The following is a 25,000-nucleotide window of genomic DNA, read 5'->3' as shown; positions in this document are numbered from 1 at the left end:
TTTACCTCACGTTAACTAGCTCTATATCTAAAGCTAGAGAAACATTTTAGCTCACGTTAACTAGCTCTTTATCTAAAGCTAGAGAAACACTTTACCTCACGTTAACTAGCTCTATATCTAAAGCTAGAGAAACATTTTAGCTCACGTTAACTAGCTCTTTATTTACAACTAGAGAAACACTTTACCTCACGTTAACTAGCTCTTTATCTAAAGCTAGAGAAACACTTTACCTCACGTTAACTAGCTCTATATCCAAAGCTAGAGAAACACTTTACCTCACGTTAACTAGCTCTTTATCTAAAGCTAGAGAAACACTTTAGCTCACGTTAACTAGCTCTTTATCTAAAGCTAGAGAAACACTTTACCTCACGTTAACTAGCTCTATATCTAAAGCTAGAGAAACACTTTACCTCACGTTAACTAGCTCTATATCCAAAGCTAGAGAAACACTTTACCTCACGTTAACTAGCTCTTTATTTACAACTAGAGAAACACTTTACCTCACGTTAACTAGCTCTATATCTAAAGCTAGAGAAACACTTTACCTCACGTTAACTAGCTCTATATCCAAAGCTAGAGAAACACTTTAGCTCACGTTAACTAGCTCTTTATCTAAAGATAGAGAAACACTTTTGTGAGTTTGGTGCATCTGAACGTTTCCTCGGTTAACTTAAACTAGACTAACTAAATTAGCTAGGAAGCTAGCGGCTAACTCTTCAATAAACAAGCGTTTCGTTACCAGCTTCCGGGGCGGCGTCATTGTCCACCCACTCAGCGTCTTCCTTCACCTTCTTCGGCATTTTGTTCTTTTTAATAGACTTTATGAAATGTCGTAGCTGAAAACGTGCCGTTCGGCATCCGGCCACACTCGCACTGCGGCCTAATGATGGACGCTAGACACACATGCATGAGAACCAACCTACTCTACTATGATGACCGCATGTCCCGCCCTACCCTGTTTCTGATTGGCTTGCTGCGGGATACTGTAACGAATACATTCTAACCATAACTGCTGACAGCTCAACCAAACTACAATGTCAGTAAGTATTAGCCAATTAGAGACAGCGTATGATAAATTGTGCCTAAAACCCGAGTCGTTTGAACCAATCAAACCCGAGTCGTTTGGACCAATCAAACCCGAGTCGTTTGGACCAATCAAACCCGAGTCGTTTGGACCAATCAAACCCGAGTCGTTTAGACCAATCAAACCCGAGTCGTTTGAACCAATCAAACCCGAGTCGTTTGGACCAATCAAACCTGAGTCGTTTGGACCAATCACACCCGAGTCGTTTGGACCAATCAAACCCGAGTCGTTTGAACCAATCAAACCCGAGTCGTTTGGACCAATCAAACCCGAGTCGTTTGGACCAATCAAACCCGAGTCGTTTGAACCAATCAAACCCGAGTCGTTTGGACCAATCAAACTCGAGTCGTTTGAACCAATCAAACCCGAGTCGTTTGAACCAATCAAACCCGAGTCGTTTGGACCAATCAAACCCGAGTCGTTTGAACCAATCAAACCCGAGTCGTTTGGACCAATCAAACCCGAGTCGTTTGGACCAATCAAACCCGAGTCGTTTGAACCAATCAAACCCGAGTCGTTTGGACCAATCAAACCCGAGTCGTTTGAACCAATCAAAACTGAGTCGTTTGAACCAATCAAACCCGAGTCGTTTGGACCAATCAAACCCGAGTCGTTTGAACCAATCAAAACTGAGTCGTTTGAACCAATCAAACCCGAGTCGTTTGGACCAATCAAACGCGAGTTGTTTGGACCAATCAAACCCGAGTCGTTTGGACCAATCAAACCCGAGTCGTTTGGACCAATCAAACCCGAGTCGTTTGAACCAATCAAACCCGAGTCGTTTGAACCAATCAAACCCGAGTCGTTTGGACCAATCAACCCCGAGTCGTTTGGACCAATCAAACCCGAGTCGTTTGGACCAATCAAACCCGAGTCGTTTGGACCAATCAAACCCGAAAGCTTTGCCTTACCATGGTTAACGTAGAGCAGGTTTGACCAACACTAAATATCAAGCTGACATTTTTTTCTAATGTGGTTAAACAGCACTTCAAATGAGGTTAAATCAAATGAACATTTATTAACATACTATTGATAATGTTATGTAACAAATAATACATTCAATTATTTGTAAACCAAGAACATTATCCTTCACCAGTATTTACTCTTTATCCATATGTAAGACACACACACAGCAGCTGTGGAGAGAGATGGTGGAGTGGTTGGGGTTCAGTGCCTTGCTCAAGGGCACATCAGCAGTGCACAGAATCTGAACTGACACCCAAGGCAGAGAGAGACGTTACAGAGTGACCACGGTCAGTCGGGACACGATTTATCTCGTGACTCTAGCGAGAATCTATTCTTTGAGGACTTGTCACTTTTCTAGAAAGGAAAATTGAGCAAGAAGCCAGTATTTCACCACAAAATCATCAAAATCATCAATATTTCATAACCTTTGTGTATATATTCGTATATATAAAGTATGTGCGTTGTAAGGCGTTCTGCTCTGAAACGGGGCTTATCTCTTTATGCTCTATTACCTTTCGGATCATATTTGATTTCCTTTTCCTCTCCAGGGTGTGGTCAGCGGTGCTGTTCGCTCACAGGAGGAAGGTTCTGGGTTTAAATCCATTGGCTGACAGGACTTCGCATGTTCTCTCTTGGCTCTCCAGTCCCCACTATGACAAACACCCACGCTGCCGAGGTGAATCGAGTCTCTCAAAGCGCCCCGAGGCGTGGATGTGATGTCGATCGGTTGTTTTATCTTCCTGTTTGGTCTTGTCCTGAAGTCACAAACTGTCCAAAGTTAGCCTGGATCGGGTTCTTTTGCTCCGGGACCCGATCCAGGGTCGGGATTTACCTTATTATATGTCTTGACCCTTGTAGGGATACTGAGTGACAATGAGACGTACTGATCTAAAGAGTTATTCTTCTTTGAATAACAGATCTCTATCATATATGGACATGCCTATCAATAAAACACAATGGTCCAGATTCAGTGCGGGCCCACATCATTGTTCTTAGAGAACCTGTGTCCCTGTCCCTGACCACGGATTCACCTTGGGAATCTTTATTTGGTCGCTGACCGCGGTGCCGCTGTTTCCGACAGCCTTGAATGCAGCACCAGGAGTGACGTAACGCTCGCTCTGCCGGCAAGGACACGACCGGGGCTGGTTCAACAGCAATGTCGCCTAGCAAGTAGTGTAGACAGCAACTAGCTGTCACTAGCAAGAACCAGTCAGTGCAGAGCGACGTATCGCACAACCCGACCCGGGCCACGTCGGCAGCGGGACATCAGCGACCTGCGTTGGGTTCAAGGTAACAGAACGACGTCCAACGAGTCGGTGCTGCGCCAGCTAGCTGCTAGCGAGCTAACATTAGCAGCTATGAAGCGTCCGGCTAGCACTGCAGCATAATGTCAACGAGTCGGTGCTGCGCGGGCTAGCTGCTAGCGAGCTAACATTAGCAGCTATGAAGCGTCCGGCTAGCACTGCAGCATAATGTCAACGAGTCGGTGCTGCGCGAGCTAGCTGCTAGCGAGCTAACATTAGCAGCTATGAAGCGTCCGGCTAGCACTGCAGCATAATGTCAACGTTTACGGGGATAATGGAGCCCAGGAAACAAACTGTCAACGCCAGCTTCACTAAATAGCAACATAAACTTGTCTCAAACACTCATTAAGCTTTATTCAATATTATGTTAACGCCATTACAAAGCTGCGGTGATATCTATATCTATCTATCTATCTATCTATCACTCTATCTATCTATAATCTATCTATCGATTTGAGGCGACGGCCTCAAAGGGGGGGGGAAGCCACTGGACAGTGGAGCTGGGTGCGGATGTCTTAATAATCGGTCATCAATCGATTACTTTGTATAATCAATATCATTGGCCTTTTAAATGCGTTTTTCTTTGTTTTTGCCCGTGGTTACCCGTAATGTACTTCTACCACCGGGACCCGTGCCAACTCTTGATGGGCAAAACCATCCGGTAGCAAGTCAACCGGAACACCGGAGACGTTCTGTCTGCACTCAACAGTCAGTCCGTTCCGTCAGCAGACGTTAGCCGAAGCTATGCTACGTCCTAGCTATGCTACGTCCTAGCTATGCTACGTCCTAGCTATGCTACGTCTTAGCTTTCTCGGAGGCTGGTTTCCACCTTTTGAAAGAAGGGGAATCCTTTCTTTACCCACAGGAGGGGAAGTTGTGTTTCCAGTTTAGCAGCTGCACACATTGTTAAACACATCAGTCACGTGATGGAGATCATTCGGAGTAATGGAGAGAAGCGCGTCCAGTCCCGGGGCGAGTCCCGGGGCGAGTCCCGGGGCGGGTCCCGGGGCGGGTCCCGGGGCGAGTCCCGGGGCGAGTCCCGGGGCGAGTCCCGGGGCGAGTCCCGGGGCGAGTCCCGGGGCGAGTCCCGGGGCGAGTCCCGGGGCGAGTCCCGGGGCGGGTCCCGGGGCGGGTCCCGGGGCGGGTCCGTACAGACGGATGATCATGTGAGCTGCATACTTGTGCAGGAGGCAGAAATAATTAGTCTTATTTGGAAAGATGTTTGTAGAGTCGAGTTCAGGGTGCGTTTCAGTTTGACAGAAAAAGAAAGATCAAAAGAGACGGTTGGTTTACGAGGGCGAGCACCAAACTGCTAAGACGCTAGCTCTGTTTACCGATGAGTCGCCAATGGAATCCCTGGGACCACAGCGCCCCCTAGCATGAGGTAGGAAACTGCGCGCCTCACTTGGTGCCTCTTTGCAGTGGCGTATCGGTGCAGGTCGGATAAACGCAACCGGCCGTTCTGACTGAAGTCGCTTCTCTAGAGGTCGGATTTGGGGCCTGTTTGAAAATATCCGATCCGTGTCGTTCAGACTGTCATGAAAGGATCGGAATCATCGGACACAGACCGCACAGGGGCAGAAACAAATCTGATTTGGGTCACTGCAGCCTGCAGATGAGCGTAGCCCAATTCAGCTGTCCAATGGATGAGCACAAGAAAACAACCTAAAAAAGAGAGAGGAATGAAGGTGAGCAGGACTAAAACAGAGGAATGGACCTGAAGAAGGGAGAGGACTTCAGGTACCTCGGGTCAACAGTGCAGAGTGATGGAGAGAATGTGGAAAGGAGGTGAAGAATCGTGTGCAGGCAGGCTGGAACGGGGAGAGGAAAGTATCAGGTGTGCTCTGTGATAGGACGAAGGGACAGGTCTACAAGACAGTGGTGAGGACAGCCATGATGGACGGCTTAGAGACAGTGGTGAGGACAGCCATGATGGACGGCTGAGAGACAGTGGTGAGGACAGACATGATGGACGGCTTAGAGACAGTGGTGAGGACAGCCATGATGGACGGCTTAGAGACAGTGGTGAGGACAGACATGATGGACGGCTTAGAGACAGTGGTGAGGACAGCCATGATGGACGGCTGAGAGACAGTGGCGAGGACAGACATGATGGACGGCTGAGAGACAGTGGTGAGGACAGACATGATGGACGGCTTAGAGACAGTGGTGAGGACAGCCATGATGGACGGCTGAGAGACAGTGGTGAGGACAGACATGATGGACGGCTGAGAGACAGTGGTGAGGACAGACATGATGGACTGCTTAGAGACAGTGGTGAGGACAGACATGATGGACGGCTGAGAGACAGTGGTGAGGACAGCCATGATGGACGGCTTAGAGACAGTGGTGAGGACAGCCATGATGGACGGCTGAGAGACAGTGGTGAGGACAGACATGATGGACGGCTTAGAGACAGTGGTGAGGACAGCCATGATGGATGGCTGAGAGAGAGTGGTGAGGACAGCCATGATGGACGGCTTAGAGACAGTGGTGAGGACAGACATGATGGACGGCTTAGAGACGGTGGTGAGGACAGCCATGATGGACGGCTTAGAGACGGTGGTGAGGACAGCCATGATGGACGGCTGAGAGACAGTGGTGAGGACAGCCATGATGGACGGCTTAGAGACAGTGGTGAGGACAGCCATGATGGACGGCTGAGAGACAGTGGTGAGGACAGACATGATGGACGGCTTAAAGACAGTGGTGAGGACAGCCATGATGGATGGCTGAGAGAGAGTGGTGAGGACAGCCATGATGGACGGCTTAGAGACAGTGGTGAGGACAGACATGATGGACGGCTTAGAGACAGTGTCTCTGAGGAAAAGACAGGAGGCGGAGCTAGAAGTGGAGGAGATGAAGATGCTGAGGTTCTCCTTGGGAGGGACCAGGTTGGACAGGATTAGAAATGAGACAATAAGAGGGACAGTGAAGGTTAGACGTTTTGGAGACAAGGTCAGAGAGACCAGACTTTGATGGTTTGGACATGTCCAGAGGAGAGACAGGGACTATATCGGTAGAAGGATGCTGAGGATGGAACTGCCAGGGAACAGGGCTAGAGGACGACCCAGGAGAAGAGACATGGACGTAGTGAGGGAGGACATGAGAGTGGCTGGTGTTGGGGAGGACGAATCCATGCTGGAGCCTATCCCGGCAGTCTACAGGCGACAGGTGGGGAACACCCTGGACAAGCCGCCAGATCCAACCTCCAAATAACGCTATTCTGTCATCCACTCACACCTCTGGACAGTTTAACGTCACCAATCAGCCTAAGCAGGGAGGAACCCGGAGAACCCGGAGAGAACCCACGCAGACGCGGGGAGAAAGGCCCCAGGCTGGATTTGAACCTGCAGTCTTCTTGCTGTGAGGCAACAGCACTTACCACTGCGCCACCGTGCTGCAAAATAAAGTTTTAGTCCAAATCACTGGATTTTTTTACTGTACTTTAATTTTTGCGTGATGGCAGTCGAAGCATTGCACGTCTCTGGGAACTAGCTCCCCCATGCGTCTCTGGGAACTAGCTCCCCCAGGCGTCTCTGGAAACTAGCTCCCCCATGCGTCTCTGGGAACTAGCTCCCCCATGCGTCTCTGGGAACTAGCTCCCCCGTGCGTCTCTGGGAACTAGCTTCCCCGTGCGTCTCTGGGAACTAGCTCCCCCGTGCGTCTCTGGGAACTAGCTTCCCCATGCGTCTCTGGGAACTAGCTCCTCCGTGCGTCTCTGGGAACTAGCTCCCCCATGCGTCTCTGGGAACTAGCTCCCCCAGGCGTCTCTGGGAACTAGCTCCCCCATGCGTCTCTGGGAACTAGCTCCTCCAGGCGTCTCTGGGAACTAGCTCCCCCATGCGTCTCTGGGAACTAGCTCCCCCAGGCGTCTCTGGGAACTAGCTCCCCCAGGCGTCTCTGGGAACTAGCTCCCCCATGCGTCTCTGGGAACTAGCTCCTCCAGGCGTCTCTGGGAACTAGCTCCTCCAGGCGTCTCTGGGAACTAGCTCCCCCAGGCGTCTCTGGGAACTAGCTCCCCCAGGCGTCTCTGGGAACTAGCTCCCCCAGGCGTCTCTGGGAACTAGCTCCTCCAGGCGTCTCTGGGAACTAGCTCCTCCAGGCGTCTCTGGGAACTAGCTCCCCCGGGCGTCGCTGGGAACTAGCTCCCCCGGGCGTCTCTGGGAACTAGCTCCCCCATGCGTCTCTGGGAGCTAGCTCCCCCGGGCGTCTCTGGGAACTAGCTCCCCCGGGCGTCTCTGGGAACTAGCTCCCCCGGGCGTCTCTGGGAACTAGCTCCCCCATGCGTCTCTGGGAACTAGCTCCCCCAGGCATCTCTGGGAACTAGCTCCCCCATGCGTCTCTGGGAACTAGCTCCCCCAGGCGTCTCTGGAAACTAGCTCCCCCATGCGTCTCTGGGAACTAGCTCCCCCAGGCATCTCTGGGAACTAGCTCCCCCATGCGTCTCTGGGAACTAGCTCCCCCAGGCGTCTCTGGGAACTAGCTCCCCCAGGCGTCTCTGGGAACTAGCTCCCCCAGGCGTCTCTGGAAACTAGCTCCTCCGTGCGTCTCTGGGAACTAGCTCCCCCATGCGTCTCTGGGAACTAGCTCCCCCAGGCATCTCTGGGAACTAGCTCCTCCAGGCGTCTCTGGGAACTAGCTCCTCCAGGCGTCTCTGGGAACTAGCTCCCCCGTGCGTCTCTGGGAACTAGCTCCCCCGTGCGTCTCTGGGAACTAGCTTCCCCATGCGTCTCTGGGAACTAGCTTCCCCATGCGTCTCTGGGAACTAGCTCCTCCGTGCGTCTCTGGGAACTAGCTCCCCCGTGCGTCTCTGGGAACTAGCTCCTCCAGGCGTCTCTGGGAACTAGCTCCCCCATGCGTCTCTGGGAACTAGCTCCCCCAGGCGTCTCTGGGAACTAGCTCCCCCAGGCGTCTCTGGGAACTAGCTCCCCCATGCGTCTCTGGGAACTAGCTCCTCCAGGCGTCTCTGGGAACTAGCTCCCCCAGGCGTCTCTGGGAACTAGCTCCTCCAGGCGTCTCTGGGAACTAGCTCCTCCAGGCGTCTCTGGGAACTAGCTCCTCCAGGCGTCTCTGGGAACTAGCTCCCCCGGGCGTCTCTGGGAACTAGCTCCCCCGGGCGTCTCTGGGAACTAGCTCCCCCGGGCGTCTCTGGGAACTAGCTCCCCCATGCGTCTCTGGGAACTAGCTCCTCCAAGCCGCTCTGTCCTCTGTCCTTTCAGGTCCGTACAGGTGGACAGCCTGCTGGTGGACGGCCTGCTGGTGAATGGCTGTGAGCAGACGGGGCGTCGCCTTCTGTGTGAGCTGTGTCCACAGCCACAGCAGAGGGTTCCTCATCAGGAGGCGGAGCTTGGCCCTCAGTCAGGTCATCGCCTTGGTTACAGCTTTGTGCATTTCCAGTTGTCTATTATTGTTTCTCTCGTGTGTGAAAACACGTGAGAATTTACACAGATATTTACCAGCAGTGTGTGCGTGTGTGTGTGTGTGTGTGTGTGTGTGTGTGTGCGTGTGCGTGCGCGCGTGTGTGCGTGTGTGTGTGTGTGTGCAGCATCATGATGTTTTTCTTTCTGCACCTGAACGTGCATTGAACGTGTTCTGCGTCCTGATTGGCTAAGGCAGCGGTCCCCAACCTTTTTCCTGCCACGGACCGGTTTCATGCCGTGAAATTTTTTCGCGGACCGAGGGGGGGACGGGGGGACGGAGCGAATCAGCTGTTAATACCCGAGTTTTAAGTCTTAGTCCTGGTTTCTCTTCTTGGAGGTCATCACCTCCTCTTCTTCCTCCTCTTCTTCCTCCTCAGTTGGACTTTTCTCCTTAGCAAAGAAGCTCTCCAAAGACTTTTGTTTCTTTTTATTAATTTTCGCGAGTTCACGGCTGTTTTTTTTTAGCAACGTATCAAGATGCGATTGATACGTTGGAGAAGATCCGGTTGTTTTTCAAAATAAAACACCTTTTAGACGCTAATAATCGATACAACGGAAATTGTATACATTAGTTGTTCTTTCTTTGCGGCCCGGTAACAAATGCCTCACGAACCGGTACCGGGCCGAGGCCCGGTGGTTGGGGACCCCTGGGCTAAGGGACTGTACTGTGCCACTGTCAATCAGTCTGCTTGCGTCTCCTGTGCAGTACAGAATGCTCAACTAGCAAAATTGACATCAGCAGTGACTCTGAAGTAGAGTACTGTACTGTACTTTATACTGCACTGTACAGCATACAGTATTTGCAAGACCCACAATCCCGACGAAACGTCCTGCGCCGACAAAGGCACCTGTGACGCTAACCATCGCACAGAAAGTTGTTCTTCTGGACATGCTAAAGGAAGCTAAACGTTACGCGGCTGCAGGGCTCCATTACGGAATGAACGAGTCTTCGGTTCGTTACATAAAAAGGAGGAAGATAACACAAGAACGACAGCAGCAATACGTTTAAACGAGGAAGCAGAAAGGGTTGTAACTGCGTAGCTTTGTGGAAAAAGAACGTTACGCTGAACCAACATCATCCGCACCTTTAAACCTTTAAACCTTCAAAGCGGCACAGCGGAGCGGCGCTAAGACGGAGAGGAGGAACTGTGAAATAGAATTATTTTTATTACATCTGGAATTGTGCCTGAGCTGTAACATTGGAGTGTCACTTTAAGAGGGAGGGACATGAATGGCATGATGGGGGAAAAAGAGGGAGGGACACGAATGGCATGATGGGAAAAAGAGTCCAGAAGGAGTCTTGTAGTACGTTCCGGAGCAGCAAGCTAGAGCAGGTTTGGCCCCTCTGATCCGGAAGCCCTGTTTACTGTCTCACAAGATCCAATAGTCTATTGGAGGCGGGGTCTGCAGTCTCTGATTGTCTTTCTAGTTTGTTAAGCATTTGTTTAATAGCGCTCTTATTCTCTGTGTAAAAAGAGGCTTTTATTTTGTAGGAGCATAAACGTCACGTCCCTTTTGGGTTTTGTTTCTTCCTGTTGATACATGTAGCCGCTGCCGTTCCGCTGTGCTAAGCTATCCAATAAAGCAGCATGAGAGGCTAAAGACAGCACGAGTAGAATATTTGTTCTTCTGCACTCCAAGCGGCTCTTTCCTCGACCTGCACGCCTTAACATTATTAACAGGAAAACGTTTACTGTACGTACTATATATTTATATTCCTCAAACAAATGTTTAGTTCTGAAAAGGTTTTGATCTTTGGTTTCATTCTATAATACTGAAACAATCTATTTAGATTAATGCCTGACTGTTAAACGTGTATAAAGTGTGTGGTGAGGGGTTTTACAGCCTTAAAACATTTATGTACATGTATAATAATTAAAATAAATAACAATTACTACATTGCGGATTTCACTTATTGCGGGTTGTTTTTAGAACGTAACCCCCGGTGGACTAAATGAGGTACTGCTGTACCTCCATCCGCTGCACGTTTAGCCTGACTGACTGCTTCCTGCTCCTCCAGGCGGCGGGCTTGCAGCGGTTCGGCCAGACACGCCCCCTGAGCAGTGCATCATGGGCCCTGGCTCCGCCCATCACCTTGAGATATCAGACGACGGCGTCCCATCCGTGTCCCGGCGCCATCCAGCCTCGAGAAGGGGGCTCCCTCAGCGTGTGTGTGCTGGTGGGACGGGCAGCGTCTCGGGGCCTGGACGCCCTCCTGGACGCCCCTCTGGACGCTCGCGGTGAAGCGGGGCGGCTCCTCGCCCTGACCCCCGAGTTTGCTTTCCCCTTGACCACGGTGGACGGCGGCGGAGAGGACGACATCTGCATTGACCAGAGACGCGGCGTTGGTGCCGAGAGGGAGCACGGCTGCTTCAGGACGCTGTTCCACGCAGAGAGGTGTCCCGCGCCGTTCACGCACGGCTCGCAGTTCTACTGTTTCCACTGCCCCGGCACGGAGCCCGGCGGGGGGCGGGGACACCGGCAGGACGCGCCCCCGCGGCGCCATGCAGGGGACACGGGGGGGAACCAGACGAAGAGAGACGACGACAGGGAGGAGAAAATGGCCCTGATGTACGAGAGACTGAGGACGGAGGTAAGGAGGGGGGGTGGGGGCAGGTAGTGTTTGTCAGGAATGGTGGCGCAATGTTAGTGCCTTCATTTGATTGAGGCTTAACTTTCCAAACGAGAGGCAGCCGCTCTGGTTCCCATGGCGATGATGGACCCCCCCCCCCCCCCCTGCTCTGTGTTTCCTCCCAGCTTCCAGACATCCTGATCCAGAAGCACGACTACAGCATGTACTCCGGGGACGTGGAGCTGCTCAACGGCTTCCTGAACACCCGGACCAGGTGAGTGGAGCCGCCGGGCCGGCGGCCCGCTGACCTCTGACCTCACCGGGGCTGTTTCCTGTTGCAGAGGCCTCTGGGCCTACCGCCTCAGCCTCTCGCTCTGGCGCTTCCTGTGTCTCTGCTGGCACGCCAAGGTCAAGATGGAGGTCCTGAAGCTCACCAAGCACACGGAAGACGGGACCATCAAAGCGCGCTGGAGGGTCAGCGGCATTCCCGTCCACGCCCTGCTGCTGCGCTTCTACCAGAGAGACAAGTCTCACCTGTCCAGGTAACGGGCAGGCGTCCCGCCGCCTCGTCGAAGGGGGACTCGGGACCGAGGGCGCCGCTCAGGTCCCAGACGAGTCGAAGGTGTTTGCTTGAGACATTCGGTACCGAGTCGGGACATTTTGAGAGTGATCCAGAATCTGGATTTTCCCATTTACTTCCACATGGCTGCGTCATGATTCTGTAAATGAGGAGTAGAAGGAGACGGCGTCCTCTCGGGGGACGTTGTCCTCTCGGGGGACGGCGTGGGTGTGGCCGCAGCAGCTGCCGCACACCCGATTCGCTCGGTCGTTTTCCAGTACGTCGGAAAAACGCCTCGTAAACGGAGAACGGGCGAGTCGACGACCTGTAATGGAGCCGTTCCAAAAAATCATCTCCAAAAGCCATAAAGTCATGAAGGGGTCCGATCTGAACCATCGTGAAACACGACTTCTGGTTCTGATCCAGAATGAGGTCAGGAACAAATATTACAGTTTAACATTGAACCCATTTATGGATCAAGAATCAGTTAAAGATTAACTGATTCACTTTGACTTTCATGTTGGTGTATAAAGATACCGAGAACAATCCAGAACCTTCTGGTGCCAAAATGCCATCTGAAGAGTCTTTGTATAACTCTGGACCCAGGTGAAGCCCCGCCCCCCTTGGGGAGGCGGGGCCTGTATGAGGCGGTGATGAACACTCCCTGACGTCGTCCCCGTGTCTTCCAGGTCGTTTGACGCCGTCTCGACGTTCTCCATCGGGCCGGACGGACTCATCCACTGTCATCGAGTTGAGAAGGTGACGCGTTCGGCGCCGCTCGCCCTGCTGACGTATTGATTACCTCAGGATGCATCCGGAACGAGCTGTAGGCTAAACACGTTAGCAAGACGGCGGTGGAAAGGTCAAAGGTCGCTCTGTGGTAATCTGAGGAGTTTTAACGATCATCCGTTAGATCAGAGGTTTATAATCAATGAGGATAAAGATCAGAGGTTTATAATCAATGAGGATAAAGATCAGAGGTTTATAATCAATGAGGATAAAGATCAGAGGTTTATAATCAATGAGGATAAAGATCAGAGGTTTATAATCAATGAGGATAAAGATCAGAGGTTTATAATCAATGAGGATAAAGATCAGAGGTTTATAATCAATGAGGATAAAGATCAGAGGTTTATAATCAATGAGGATAAAGATCAGAGGTTTATAATCAATGAGGATAAAGATCAGAGGTTTATAATCAATGAGGATAAAGATCAGAGGTTTATAATCAATGAGGATAAAGATCAGAGGTTTATAATCAATGAGGATAAAGATCAGAGGTTTATAATCAATGAGGATAAAGATCAGAGGTTTATAATCAATGAGGATAAAGATCAGAGGTTTATAATCAATGAGGATAAAGATCAGAGGTTTATAATCAATGAGGATAAAGATCAGAGGCTTATAATCAATGAGGATAAAGATCAGAGGTTTATAATCAATGAGGATAAAGATCAGAGGTTTATAATCAATGAGGATAAAGATCAGAGGTTTATAATCAATGAGGATAAAGATCAGAGGTTTATAATCAATGAGGATAAAGATCAGAGGTTTATAATCAATGAGGATAAAGATCAGAGGTTTATAATCAATGAGGATAAAGATCAGAGGTTTATAATCAATGAGGATAAAGATCAGAGGTTTATAATCAATGAGGATAAAGATCAGAGGTTTATAATCAATGAGGATAAAGATCAGAGGTTTATAATCAATGAGGATAAAGATCAGAGGTTTATAATCAATGAGGATAAAGATCAGAGGTTTATAATCAATGAGGATAACGATCAGAGGTTCATAATCAATGAGGATAACGATCAGAGGTTCATAATCAATGAGGATAACGATCAGAGGTTCATAATCAATGAGGATAACGATCAGAGGTTTATAATCAATGAGGATAACGATCAGAGGTTTATAATCAATGAGGATAAAGATCAGAGGTTTATAATCAATGAGGATAAAGATCAGAGGTTTATAATCAATGAGGATAACGATCAGAGGTTTATAGTCAATGAGGATAACGATCAGAGGTTTATAGTCAATGAGGATAACGATCAGAGGTTTATAGTCAATGAGGATAACGATCAGAGGTTTATAATCAATGAGGATAACGATCAGAGGTTTATAATCAATGAGGATAACGATCAGAGGTCTATAATCAATGAGGATAACGATCAGAGGTCTATAATCAATGAGGATAACGATCAGAGGTTTATAATCAATGAGGATAACGATCAGAGGTCTATAATCAATGAGGATAACGATCAGAGGTCTATAATCAATGAGGATAACGATCAGAGGTCTATAATCAATGAGGATAACGATCAGAGGTTTATAATCAATGAGGATAACGATCAGAGGTTTATAATCAATGAGGATAACGATCAGAGGTTTATAATCAATGAGGATAACGATCAGAGGTTTATAATCAATGAGGATAACGATCAGAGGTTTATAATCAATGAGGATAACGATCAGAGGTTTATAATCAATGAGGATAACGATCAGAGGTTTATAATCAATGAGGATAACGATCAGAGGTTTATAATCAATGAGGATAACGATCAGAGGTTTATAATCAATGAGGATAACGATCAGAGGTTTATAATCAATGAGGATAACGATCAGAGGTTTATAATCAATGAGGATAACGATCAGAGGTTTATAATCAATGAGGATAACGATCAGAGGTTTATAATCAATGAGGATAACGATCAGAGGTTTATAATCAATGAGGATAACGATCAGAGGTTTATAATCAATGAGGATAACGATCAGAGGTTTATAATCAATGAGGATAACGATCAGAGGTTTATAATCAATGAGGATAACGATCAGAGGTTTATAATCAATGAGGATAACGATCAGAGGTTTATAATCAATGAGGATAACGATCAGAGGTTTATAATCAATGAGGATAAAGATCAGAGGTTTATAATCAATGAGGATAACGATCAGAGGTCTATAATCAATGAGGATAACGATCAGAGGTCTGTAATCAATGAGGATAACGATCAGAGGTTTATAATCAGTGAGGATAACGATCAGAGGTTTATAATCAGTGAGGATAACGATCAGAGGTTTATAATCAATGAGGATAACGATCAGAGGTTTATAATCAATGAGGATAACGATCAGAGGTTTATAATCAATGAGGATAACGATCAGAGGTTTATAATCAGTGAGGATAACGATCAGAGGTTTATAATCAATGAGGATAAAGATCAGAGGTCTATAATCAATGAGGGAACGCCGCCGTCTCTTTTCCTGGCGTTCCTGAGATCACAGATCTCAAACGTTTTGTCGGTTCCAGATCGATGTCCGCTGGAATGTGACCTTTTGGAGGCTCCTTTGTTGTCCCGCCGTGTGAACGTTCAGAGTCTCCGTGTCCAGCAGGGCTGCGGGACGTGGACTGGAGTCCCCCGTCCGGGCGGATGGATCGGCTGAGCGCTTGTGACTGTCCTGTGTGTCTCGGTTGCAGGTGATGCCGGCTCGGCCCCCCGTCCTCTCCGGGATCGCTCATGTCATGGTGGGGGCTCTGGTTGCCCTCGGGGTGCGGGAGCAGCGGCCCGTCCTGGACCTGATCCTTCCTCCTGTCCTCGCTACGAGACGTCCCGAGCTGAGCGTGGGACGGCGGGATTCAGCCGTGTGTCCTCGGTCTGCGTGACCGTCGTAGGACTCGCGTCCTGCTTTCCTCCAACACGTCCCTGGCGTCCTGCTCGTCCTCCAACATGTCCCTGGCGTCCTGCTTGTCTCCCAACATGTCCCCGACGTCCTGCTCTTCTCCCAACACGTCCCTGACGTCCTGCTCTTCTCCCAACACGTCCCTGGCGTCCTGCTTGTCTCCCAACATGTCCCCGACGTCCTGCTCTTCTCCCAACACGTCCCTGACGTCCTGCTCTTCTCCCAACACGTCCCTGGCGTCCTGCTTGTCTCCCAACACGTCCCCGGCGTCCTGCTCGTCTCCCAACACGTCCCCGGCGTCCTGCTCGTCTCCCAACACGTCCCCGGCGTCCTGCTCGTCTCCCAACACGTCCCTGACGTCCAGCTTCACTCCAGCTGTCGTTTTGAAACGGTGAAAGCGTTCACGGTGGGAGTGGCGCCCTCGCGTGTCCGGTCCACGTCGGTGCGCTTCAGAACACCAGAACTAATGCCGCTGGATTCGGGTTCTGTTCAAATAAAGTTACCGTCTAGCAGCTTCATCGGGCTGTGTGTTTTTACTTAACCTTTGTCCAACCGGGTCAAACCCTTGAGATCCGGACCTCGTTTCCAGCACAGGTAAACACAATACGGTACAAGAAGAGGCGAGGTCAAAGTGCAAATCGCCGCCCCGACCAGAAAGACACGGTGAGCAACGAGTTCTGGAATTCCTCTCCGGTCTCCCAGACGACTAGAACACGGAACGACTAGCAGGAACGTCCGCTTTGCCGCGCGTCGCTCCGGGTCTCTCTGCCACGTTATCCTGAAGGGGATCCCAGAGATTAACCAGATTAGGTAATCTGGTTAAACTGCATCCTAACCAGATTAGGTAATCTGGTTAAACTGCATCCTAACCAGATTAGGTAATCTGGTTAAACTGCATCCTAACCAGATTAGGTAATCCGGTATGTTTGTCCGTCTGCTAGAAAGGTAACTCAGAACCTGGACGGATCTTGAGATGTTCAGGAAACGTTGGGAATGTTTCCAGGAACAGGATTACATTCTGGTGCTGATCCAGAAGAGATCCTGGATTCTGGATCACTTTGGAAGTTTCAGTAACATTGCAGATTTGAAACAGTCATGTGGGGGGGGCTCTATCGCGCCACCGGAGATGGTTCTGATCCAGAATGAGGTCAGGAACAAATATTACATTTGAGCATTAAACCATTTATGGATCAATAATCAGTTGAAAATAAACATCAGTTCTGATTCACGTTTACTTTTCATGTTGGTGTATAAAGATACCAAGAACAATCTAGAACCTTCTGGTGCTGATCCAGATCACCATGGTGACGGTGCTGATCCAGTTAGGAGGGGACCGAGCTGCTTGGGGGAGGTCTGTGCTCTCTGAGTGCTTTTCTCGTTTCCTTCAAATATGTACTTATACTTGCTACATGTACGCATCAGTACTTCCAGCGGGGTGCAGTCTGTTGATTCAGTTGCCATGGCGACTGGTCGCATCGGCGCTCCATTGATGATGGCTTTTTATTGTCGAGCACCAAACTCCACTTTGAGTTGACTGATCAGCAGTTCTGGACCCGAAAGCCCAACTCAGGTACCCAAGTAGTACTGCGTCTCAGGACGAGTACTAGTACCACGCTTATTTTAATAATAGCATGATTGGGTGTTGAAGAAAAGTTCAAGTTGTGTGTGCGCGTGTGTGTGTGCGCGCGTCAGTTAGATCCAGACTAAATTAAGGTGTGGCGGAAGAGGGGGAGGAAGACTGTGGGGAACTTTCCGGACGTCCCGCGGTGCGTGGGCTCGTGTCCGTGGGCTCGTGTCCGTGGCTTGGTGCGTGGGCTCGTGTCCGTGGGCTCCGAGGCTGGAATTCGCGTCTTTCTGAGACCAGAGACCGACTTTGAGGACAGCTCGGTCGGGGGACATGTTGCAGCGGAGGATCCTTACCTGACGTGAACGAGTCAGAGGACAGAGGACAAGTCAAGGTAGCGTGGACTGTCTTGACTCATTTGTTCCTCCCACCTCGTCCAGGTAGAACCGGACAGGAAACAGGGTCTGCATTTAAAGTGTGTGTGGTTTAAAGCCCTGTTTACCTGTGGATCAGGCCCCGCCCACTGCGGTGGGAGTGTACAGCTGACCGACACCTGAGAACCAGGTTCAGAGACCTGAAGCAATGCGTCTCACCTGAGTGAGGTGTGTGGCGTTAAGCTGCTGGAACCCTGTCAGTGGACGGTGGAGTAGTGAGCGGGGTTCAACTGCCCCGGTGGTCTCCATAGTGCCGCTAGCAGGGTTCAACTGCCCCGGGGGTCTCCTCTAGCAGGGTTCGACTGCCCCGGTGGTCTCCATTGTGCCACTAGCAGGGTTCGACTGCCCCGGTGGTCTCCACTAGCAGGGTTTGACTGCCCCGGTGGTCTCCACTAGCAGGGTTTGACCGCCCCGGTGGTCTCCTCTAGCAGGGTTTGACTGCCCCGGTGATCTCCACTAGCAGGGTTCGACTGCCCCGGTGGTCTCCACTAGCAGGGTTCGACTGCCCCGGTGATCTCCTCTAGCAGGGTTCGACTGCCCCGGTGGTCTCCACTAGCAGGGGTCGACTGCCCCGGTGGTCTCCACTAGCAGGGTTCGACTGCCCCGGTGGTCTCCTCTAGCAGGGTTCGACTGCCCCGGTGGTCTCCACTAGCAGGGGTCGACTGCCCCGGTGGTCTCCACTAGCAGGGTTCGACTGCCCCGGTGGTCTCCACTAGCAGGGTTTGACTGCCCCGGTGGTCTCCTCTAGCAGGGTTTGACTGCCCCGGTGATCTCCTCTAGCAGGGGTCGACCCAGTGGTCTCCATTGTGCCACTAGCAGGGTTTAACTGCCCCGGTGATCTCTTCTAGCAGGGTTTGACTGCCCCGGTCTCCACTAGCAGGGTTCGACTGCCCCGGTGGTCTCCACTAGCAGGGTTCGACTGCCCCGGTGGTCTCCACTAGCAGGGTTCGACTGCCCCAGTGGTCTCCATTGTGCCACTAGCAAGGTTCGACTGCCCCGGTGGTCTCCACTAGCAGGGTTCGACTGCCCCAGTGGTTTCCATTGTGCCACTAGCAGGGTTCGACTGCCCCGGGGGTCTCTATAGTGCCGCTAGCAGGGTTTGACTGCCCCGGTGGTCTCCATAGTGCCGCTAGCAGGGTTCGACTGCCCCGGTCGTCTCTATAGTGCCACTAGCAGGGTTCGACTGCCCCGGTGGTCTCCACTAGCAGGGTTCGACTGCCCCGGTGGTCTCCACTAGCAGGGTTCGACTGCCCCGGTGGTCTCCATTGTGCCACCAGCAGGGTTCGACTGCCCCGGTGGTCTCCATTGTCCCATTAGCAGGGTTCGACTGCCCCGGTGGTCTCCACTAGCAGGGTTCGACTACCCCGGTGGTCTCCACTAGCGGGGTTCGACTGCCCCAGTGGTCTCCACTAGCAGGGTCCGACTGCCCCGGTGGTCTCTATAGTGCCGCTAGCAGGGTTCGACTGCCCCGGTGGTCTCCATAGTGCCGCTAGCAGGGTTCGACTGCCCCGGTGGTCTCTATAGTGCCGCTAGCAGGGTTCGACTGCCCCGGTGGTCTCTATAGTGCCACTAGTTGTCCTCTCTGCTCCGTTAAACAGGCCCGTCTCTCCTTAACCCCTTTATCTTTTGTCTAGCTCACCTTTTTGCAGCCCTCCGACTTCTGCCCGTCCCACCACTGCTCATACCGCCACCATGCGCAGATTCAGTTCTGAGGGATCCCTGCTCGAGCTTGACTTCCTCCCATGGAAAAAGGGGCCACCGAGGAACCCAGATCATCAGGACAGCAAAGAGTCTGGCGCCTGCACAGCTCATAACGAGGTAGATGTGCCGGATATGGCATCGGCCCGTCTGGCCATCCTGGAGCCGAGAGGGAGCCCTGATGAGGCAGAGAAGAGAGAGCTGAGCAGGGAGCGCAGCATCAGCGTGGAGAACCTGGGCCTGCAGGGGAAAAGGGACAAGAACCTCCGTAGTGCATCTGTCCTCAGCGAAGGCTGCCGGGCCTACAGCGACGGCCAGCTGGCTGCAACCGCCCAGGGCGCCACCGACAGTGAGGAGAGAGACGAGCTGCCTCCCCCGTCCCCTTCATCGACGTCCAACTCTTTCCTCTTCAAGAACAAGCTTCAGCATAAACCCAAACTGCACCTCAGGAGTCTGTTCGGCCAGGTGGGACACCAGTTAGAGGGATGAATTTATTTCTACTCTTACGTTTACCCGCTGCTGGACCCCATTAGCTGTGCAATCTGCTGGATGGTGTCCACTGTCTCCCCACTGGTGGACAAGCACACAAGTCTTCAGCCCAAATCACCGAACATGCACGCATGTCCTGATTTGTGATGCGAGCACCGCTCTGTCCAAACCAACGCAGCGAGCGTAGGACCGAGCCGGTCCAGGAAGTAACCCTGAAAACACTTCATAGGATGGACACAGTATTTTACGTCTCGATTCACTTTGTGCTTTCGGTTCCAGAGTCCTCATTCCTCAAACTCCGACCTGGTCATTCCAGAACAAAAAGACAGGTGAGGACCGCATGAGCCCGCTTCCACATGGATTCAAAACCAACCGACACCCACCGACATCACAGACACCCACCGACACCACCAACATCACAGACACCACCAACATCACAGACACCACCAACATCACCGACACCCACAGACACCGCCGACATCACAGACACCACCAACATCACAGACGACACCCACCGACACCACCAACATCACAGACACCACCAACATCACAGACACCCACCGACACCACCAACATCACAGACACCACCAACATCACAGACACCCACCGACACCACCAACATCACAGACACCACCAACACCACCGACACCCACAGACACCACCGACATCACAGACACCACCAACATCACAGACACCACCGACACCACCAACATCACAGACACCACCAACATCACCGACACTCACCGACACCACCAACATCAGCCACCCACCGACACCACCAACATCACAGACACCACCAACATCACAGACACCACCAACATCACCGACACCCACCAACACCACCAACATCACAGACACCACCAACATCACAGACACCCACCGACACCCATCGGTACTCACCTTTGTGTCTCCTTGCATGTTTTGAGTGATGTCAGTGATGTCTCTTGGTTCACTTCCTGGGCCGTGTCTCCCTGTCCTCGTATCAGTGCTACGGAGAGGAGGTCTCGTCTGCAATTTATGCGTCAGTGGAGTCAGGTGGGCCAGAGCAGGAAGAGGACAATCGGTCAGGAGGAGCTGGAGGAGTGGGCCCAGTCCCTGAATGCCCTGCTGGCCAGTCAAAGTGAGTACAGCTTTGTCTCGGTGTTCATTGCCTCCGCCGAGGCGAGGGTGACGCAACCAGCGCGATAACTCAAAAGATTACAAACAGATCTGGGTTAAATGTCCAGGAAACGTTGGGAATGTTTCCAGGAACAGATGATTACATTCTGGTGATGATCCAGAAGAGATCCCGGATCCTGGATCACTTTGAAATGTTCGGTAAAGTTGCAGTCAAAGGAGCTTCAAACTTTCTTCCTCAATTTCTCAGTTGATTATTGACCGATGTTTATGGACTTTGACACAGTCATGTGGGGTGGGGGGTGGGGGGGAATCTCTATCTCACCACCGGAGACGGATCGGCTCCAGAATGGAGTCAATAAGATTCGACCCACGGGTGTGTCTTCTGGAAGGATAGGCGATAAGGAAACCTGGTGGTGGAACCAGGAAGTGCTGAAGTGGAGACAGGAACACAATTAAGCATTATTTTTCATTGTTATCAGCGCCGGTTTGGGAGTTTTTACCCGGCCGGAACGGATCCACCCCCCCAACATTCCGAACACAATGACACTGAACCAACAGATGGTGTTTGTTGACTTTAGCTCGGCATTCAACACTGCCCCCCCCCCCTCCAAATGAACCACCAAACTTGGAGCTCTGGTCATCAGCACCCCCCTCTGTCACTGGATCGTGGACTTTCTGATCAACAGACCAGCATGTTGGGTTAGGTTAGGACACACCTGCTCATCCATCACAGGCGTACCACAGGGCTGTGTGCTGAGCCCATTCCTCTACTCCCTGCATCCACGACTGCAGACCTGGACATGGATTCAACGCCAGCCTCAATTTACCGGACACCCGACTGCGATGACAGTAACGTGCTCCTGAATACCAGCGAGTTGAAGGAGTTCATCACTGACCTTCCGGAGGGAGAGAGGAAGCACCTTCAACGAGGTGGCTGTTGAAGGTGTCTCCAGCTTCAGGTTCCTGGGGACCCTCTACTGGATGACTAACACCGCTAGACTGGTCCAGAAGGCTCAGAGACCCACCTGTCTTCAGCCACACTGGTGCACGTCCAGACCTGCTCTGCTGCGGATCCTAAGATGCTGCAGCGGCATCAGAAGGACTCCTCTTCCAGCCATCGAGGACATCCGGAGGGAACGCTGTCTGTGCCGAGACCACAGCATCCTCAAGGACTTGTCCCACCCTGCCCGTAGACCGTTGGCCCTCCGGTCCCCGGGAGGCGCTGAGGAGCCTCCGACCAGCACGCAGGATGTTTTAAACGCCACTTCAAACTGACAATAACACCAACCTCGTTTTAACTAGCTTGCTACTATATTTGCTGCCCGTCCCAGACTGGGTTCCGAGGGGAACGTGAATAGTGCATCCTGGTACAATTACAAATGACCACTGTAAAATGTGTTAATGTGTTCAGTAAACTAATCCACTTAACACAATACTACAGCAGTTACATTGAGTTACTTTCCATTACTTTTGGAATCTGAATACCAAATATGCAACGTATGTGAGTGTGATGGAGACATGATCAATAAGTCAGTCTTTCTGTCCGGTGATCGGGTCACCGAGCCCCCCGCCGTCGGCACCCGTCCCCTACGGTTCCCTCGGCGGGTGGTCGGGCCCACTTTAACGTTTCAGACTGAGCCCGGCTGGACCCCGTAGGCAGGGGCCCGGCCACCAGGCACTCACTCACGGGGCCCAACCGGGGCCTGGCTCCCGGGCGGGGCACCGGTTGGGCCATACCGGGCCACGCCACGGTCCTCTTCTCATTGGGGCTTTTGAAATGATTTTTGTTCATTTGATAATTGAATGTAATTCTATTCAGGTCGTCTGGCCAGCAGGAATGTTATTCCTCTCCAGGGCCTCCAATAGTCGCTACCTGTTGCATCACAGCCGGTTAGAAAACAAGGGATTCCCGTAGGCTGCTGGGAGGATCCACACCTCAGACCTCAGACCGGGATAAACATCTCCCCCCGGATCCACCTACTAATGTACTATTTTATTCCTTGTTCTGCAGTCCAAGAGTCAGGAGTTTAAATTGGTGAAACTAAAGTCATATTGATCACTGTGTTGTTTTTCTCTTTCCGTTTGTTACAATTTGACACAAATGTAAAAACAAATCCCTTAAAGAAGTTTCCTGGGTTGATACCTTAATCTGGATCAGGTACATTAATCTGGATCTATATCTTGATCTGGATCAGGTACATTAATCTGGATCAGGTACATTAATCTGGATCTGTAATTTAATCTGGATCTGTATCTTGATCCGGCTCAGGTAACTTAATCTGGATCAGGTACATTAATCTGGATCTATATGTTGATCTGGATCAGGTACATTAATCTGGATCTATATCTTGATCTGGATCTTGATCTGGATCAGGTACATTAATCTGGATCTATATCTTGATCTGGATCTTGATCTGGATCAGGTACATTAATCTGGATCTATATCTTGATCTGGATCTTGATCTGGATCAGGTACATTAATCTGGATCTGTAATTTAATCTGGATCTGTATCTTGATCCGGCTCAGGTAACTTAATCTGGATCAGGTACATTAATCTGGATCTATATGTTGATCTGGATCAGGTACATTAATCTGGATCTATATCTGTATGTGGATCTGTAATTTAATCTGGATCTATATCTTGATCTGGCTCAGGTAACTTGATCTGGATCTATATCTTGATCTGGATCAGGTAACTTGATCTGGATCAGGTAACTTGATCTGGATCTTTATGTGGATCTATATCTTGATCTGGATCAGGTACATTAATCTGGATCTGTAATTTAATCTGGATCAGGTACATTGATCTGGATCTATGTATTGATCTGGATCTACTTCTTGGAGTCTCCTGCGCTGGATCCAGTGATCCACCTCTCCACACATTCCACTGGAAGCTTTTTGAACACGCTGTGATCAAATGAAGGCCTCCGTGTGAAGTTGGACTTTTTAAAGTTATCCTGACTCGTCTCCGTTTAAACGGCCCGTCTTGGGTTTGCGGGGCCGTGTGTTATTACACCTGTTATTACACCTGTTATTACACCCGGCGGCTCTGTGCCCTCGTAGGTGGCGTTTCCGTGTTTGGAGCGTTCCTGCGCTCGGAGTTCAGCGAGGAGAATCTGCAGTTCTTCGTGGCCTGTGAGCGATACAGACAGTCGTCCAACAAGTTCACGCTGCACCGGAGAGCCAAGGACATCTGCAGCACCTACATCCAGCCGGGGGCCCCCCGGGAGGTAGGGCCCCCCCCCCCCACCCCAGCTGCACCGGAACCAGGAGCCGAGAGACTCATGGGAACCTTCTGATAATCCAGCACACCTGCGTCTGCCTGCCTGTCTGCCTGCCTGCCTACCTGTCTACCTGTCTACCTGTCTGTCTACCTGCCTGTCTACCTGCCTGCCTGCCTGTCTGTCTACCTGCCTGCCTGTCTACCTGTCTACCTGCCTGTCTACCTGCCTGTCTGCCTGCCTGCCTGCCTGTCTAGCTCTCTCTCTGGGGAGAGATCACCCATCACATTGATCACGCTAACGATCATCCAGTCCTCTATTCTCCACGTCTCTCCTTTAACTGCTAGTTGAGGGTGGTGCAGTGGGTGGCGCAGTGGGTGGCGCAGTGGGTGGCGCTGTTGCCTCGCTGGGTTCGATCCCACTTGTCTGTGAGCCTGCGTGTTTGTTGGTCTTTGGTGTGGCGCCCCCTGCCGTCTTATCCGGGGTCTCGCTAGCCGCAAGACTCCCGTCTCATCTAAGACGGGAGATAGCGTCGCCATAGCGATGCCCCCCCCCCCAGATGGTCAGAAAGAGGACGGACGGGGCGGGGCGGCAGCACTGAAGGTGGGCGTGGTTGTCTCGTTTCAGGTGAACCTGGACGGCAGGACGAGGGACCTGACCGTCCAGCTGCTGCGGGCCCCGTCTCACTCGTCCCTGTCCCTCGCTCAGAAACGCATCTACTCCCTGCTGGACACAGACTGCTATCCCCGCTTCCTGCACTCTGACCTCTACGCGACCTTGAGCCGGGAGGCCGAGGAGAAGAGCCCCGCCCGAACCCGGGAGCAGCAACACTGACTCACCGGATCTAATGGTGTGAGACACGAGTCTAGGACCTGCTGCTGG

The 25,000-nt window shown here is 51.3% G+C and overlaps 3 protein-coding genes across 3 annotated transcripts in view; 2 read left to right on the top strand and 1 right to left on the bottom strand.

Moving 5' to 3' along the window:
• The window catches only part of abcf1 (ATP-binding cassette, sub-family F (GCN20), member 1), a 15,529-nt gene extending 14,667 nt beyond the window's left edge, over positions 1-862 (bottom strand). Inside the window, exon 1 of the mRNA XM_068746920.1 lies at positions 740-862. Within this exon, the coding sequence (XP_068603021.1) occupies positions 740-800 (61 nt within the window). The 5' untranslated portion in view covers positions 801-862. The remainder of the gene's footprint in view (positions 1-739) is intronic.
• Positions 863-3,182: 2,320 nt separating this feature from the next.
• Positions 3,183-16,110, top strand: c13h6orf136 (chromosome 13 C6orf136 homolog). Its single transcript, XM_068747337.1, has 7 exons — positions 3,183-3,340; positions 8,577-8,719; positions 10,798-11,370; positions 11,535-11,623; positions 11,691-11,891; positions 12,598-12,667; positions 15,390-16,110. The coding sequence occupies exons 2-7, from the start codon at positions 8,621-8,623 to the stop codon at positions 15,573-15,575; spliced, it is 1,218 nt and encodes a 405-aa protein (XP_068603438.1). The 5' UTR covers positions 3,183-3,340; positions 8,577-8,620; the 3' UTR covers positions 15,576-16,110.
• A 3,172-nt stretch (positions 16,111-19,282) lies between these two features.
• si:ch211-152p11.4 (regulator of G-protein signaling 8) lies at positions 19,283-24,952 on the top strand. Its single transcript, XM_068747641.1, has 5 exons — positions 19,283-19,753; positions 20,057-20,106; positions 20,764-20,897; positions 23,961-24,127; positions 24,746-24,952. The coding sequence occupies exons 1-5, from the start codon at positions 19,283-19,285 to the stop codon at positions 24,950-24,952; spliced, it is 1,029 nt and encodes a 342-aa protein (XP_068603742.1).
• Positions 24,953-25,000: the final 48 nt, after the last annotated feature.

Source organism: Brachionichthys hirsutus, chromosome 13 (genome assembly GCF_040956055.1).
Source record: "Brachionichthys hirsutus isolate HB-005 chromosome 13, CSIRO-AGI_Bhir_v1, whole genome shotgun sequence".
In the NCBI taxonomy this organism is placed as follows: Eukaryota; Metazoa; Chordata; class Actinopteri; order Lophiiformes; family Brachionichthyidae; genus Brachionichthys; species Brachionichthys hirsutus.
Note: the sequence above shows the minus strand (reverse complement) of the source record. Positions and strands in the feature narration are given on the sequence as shown.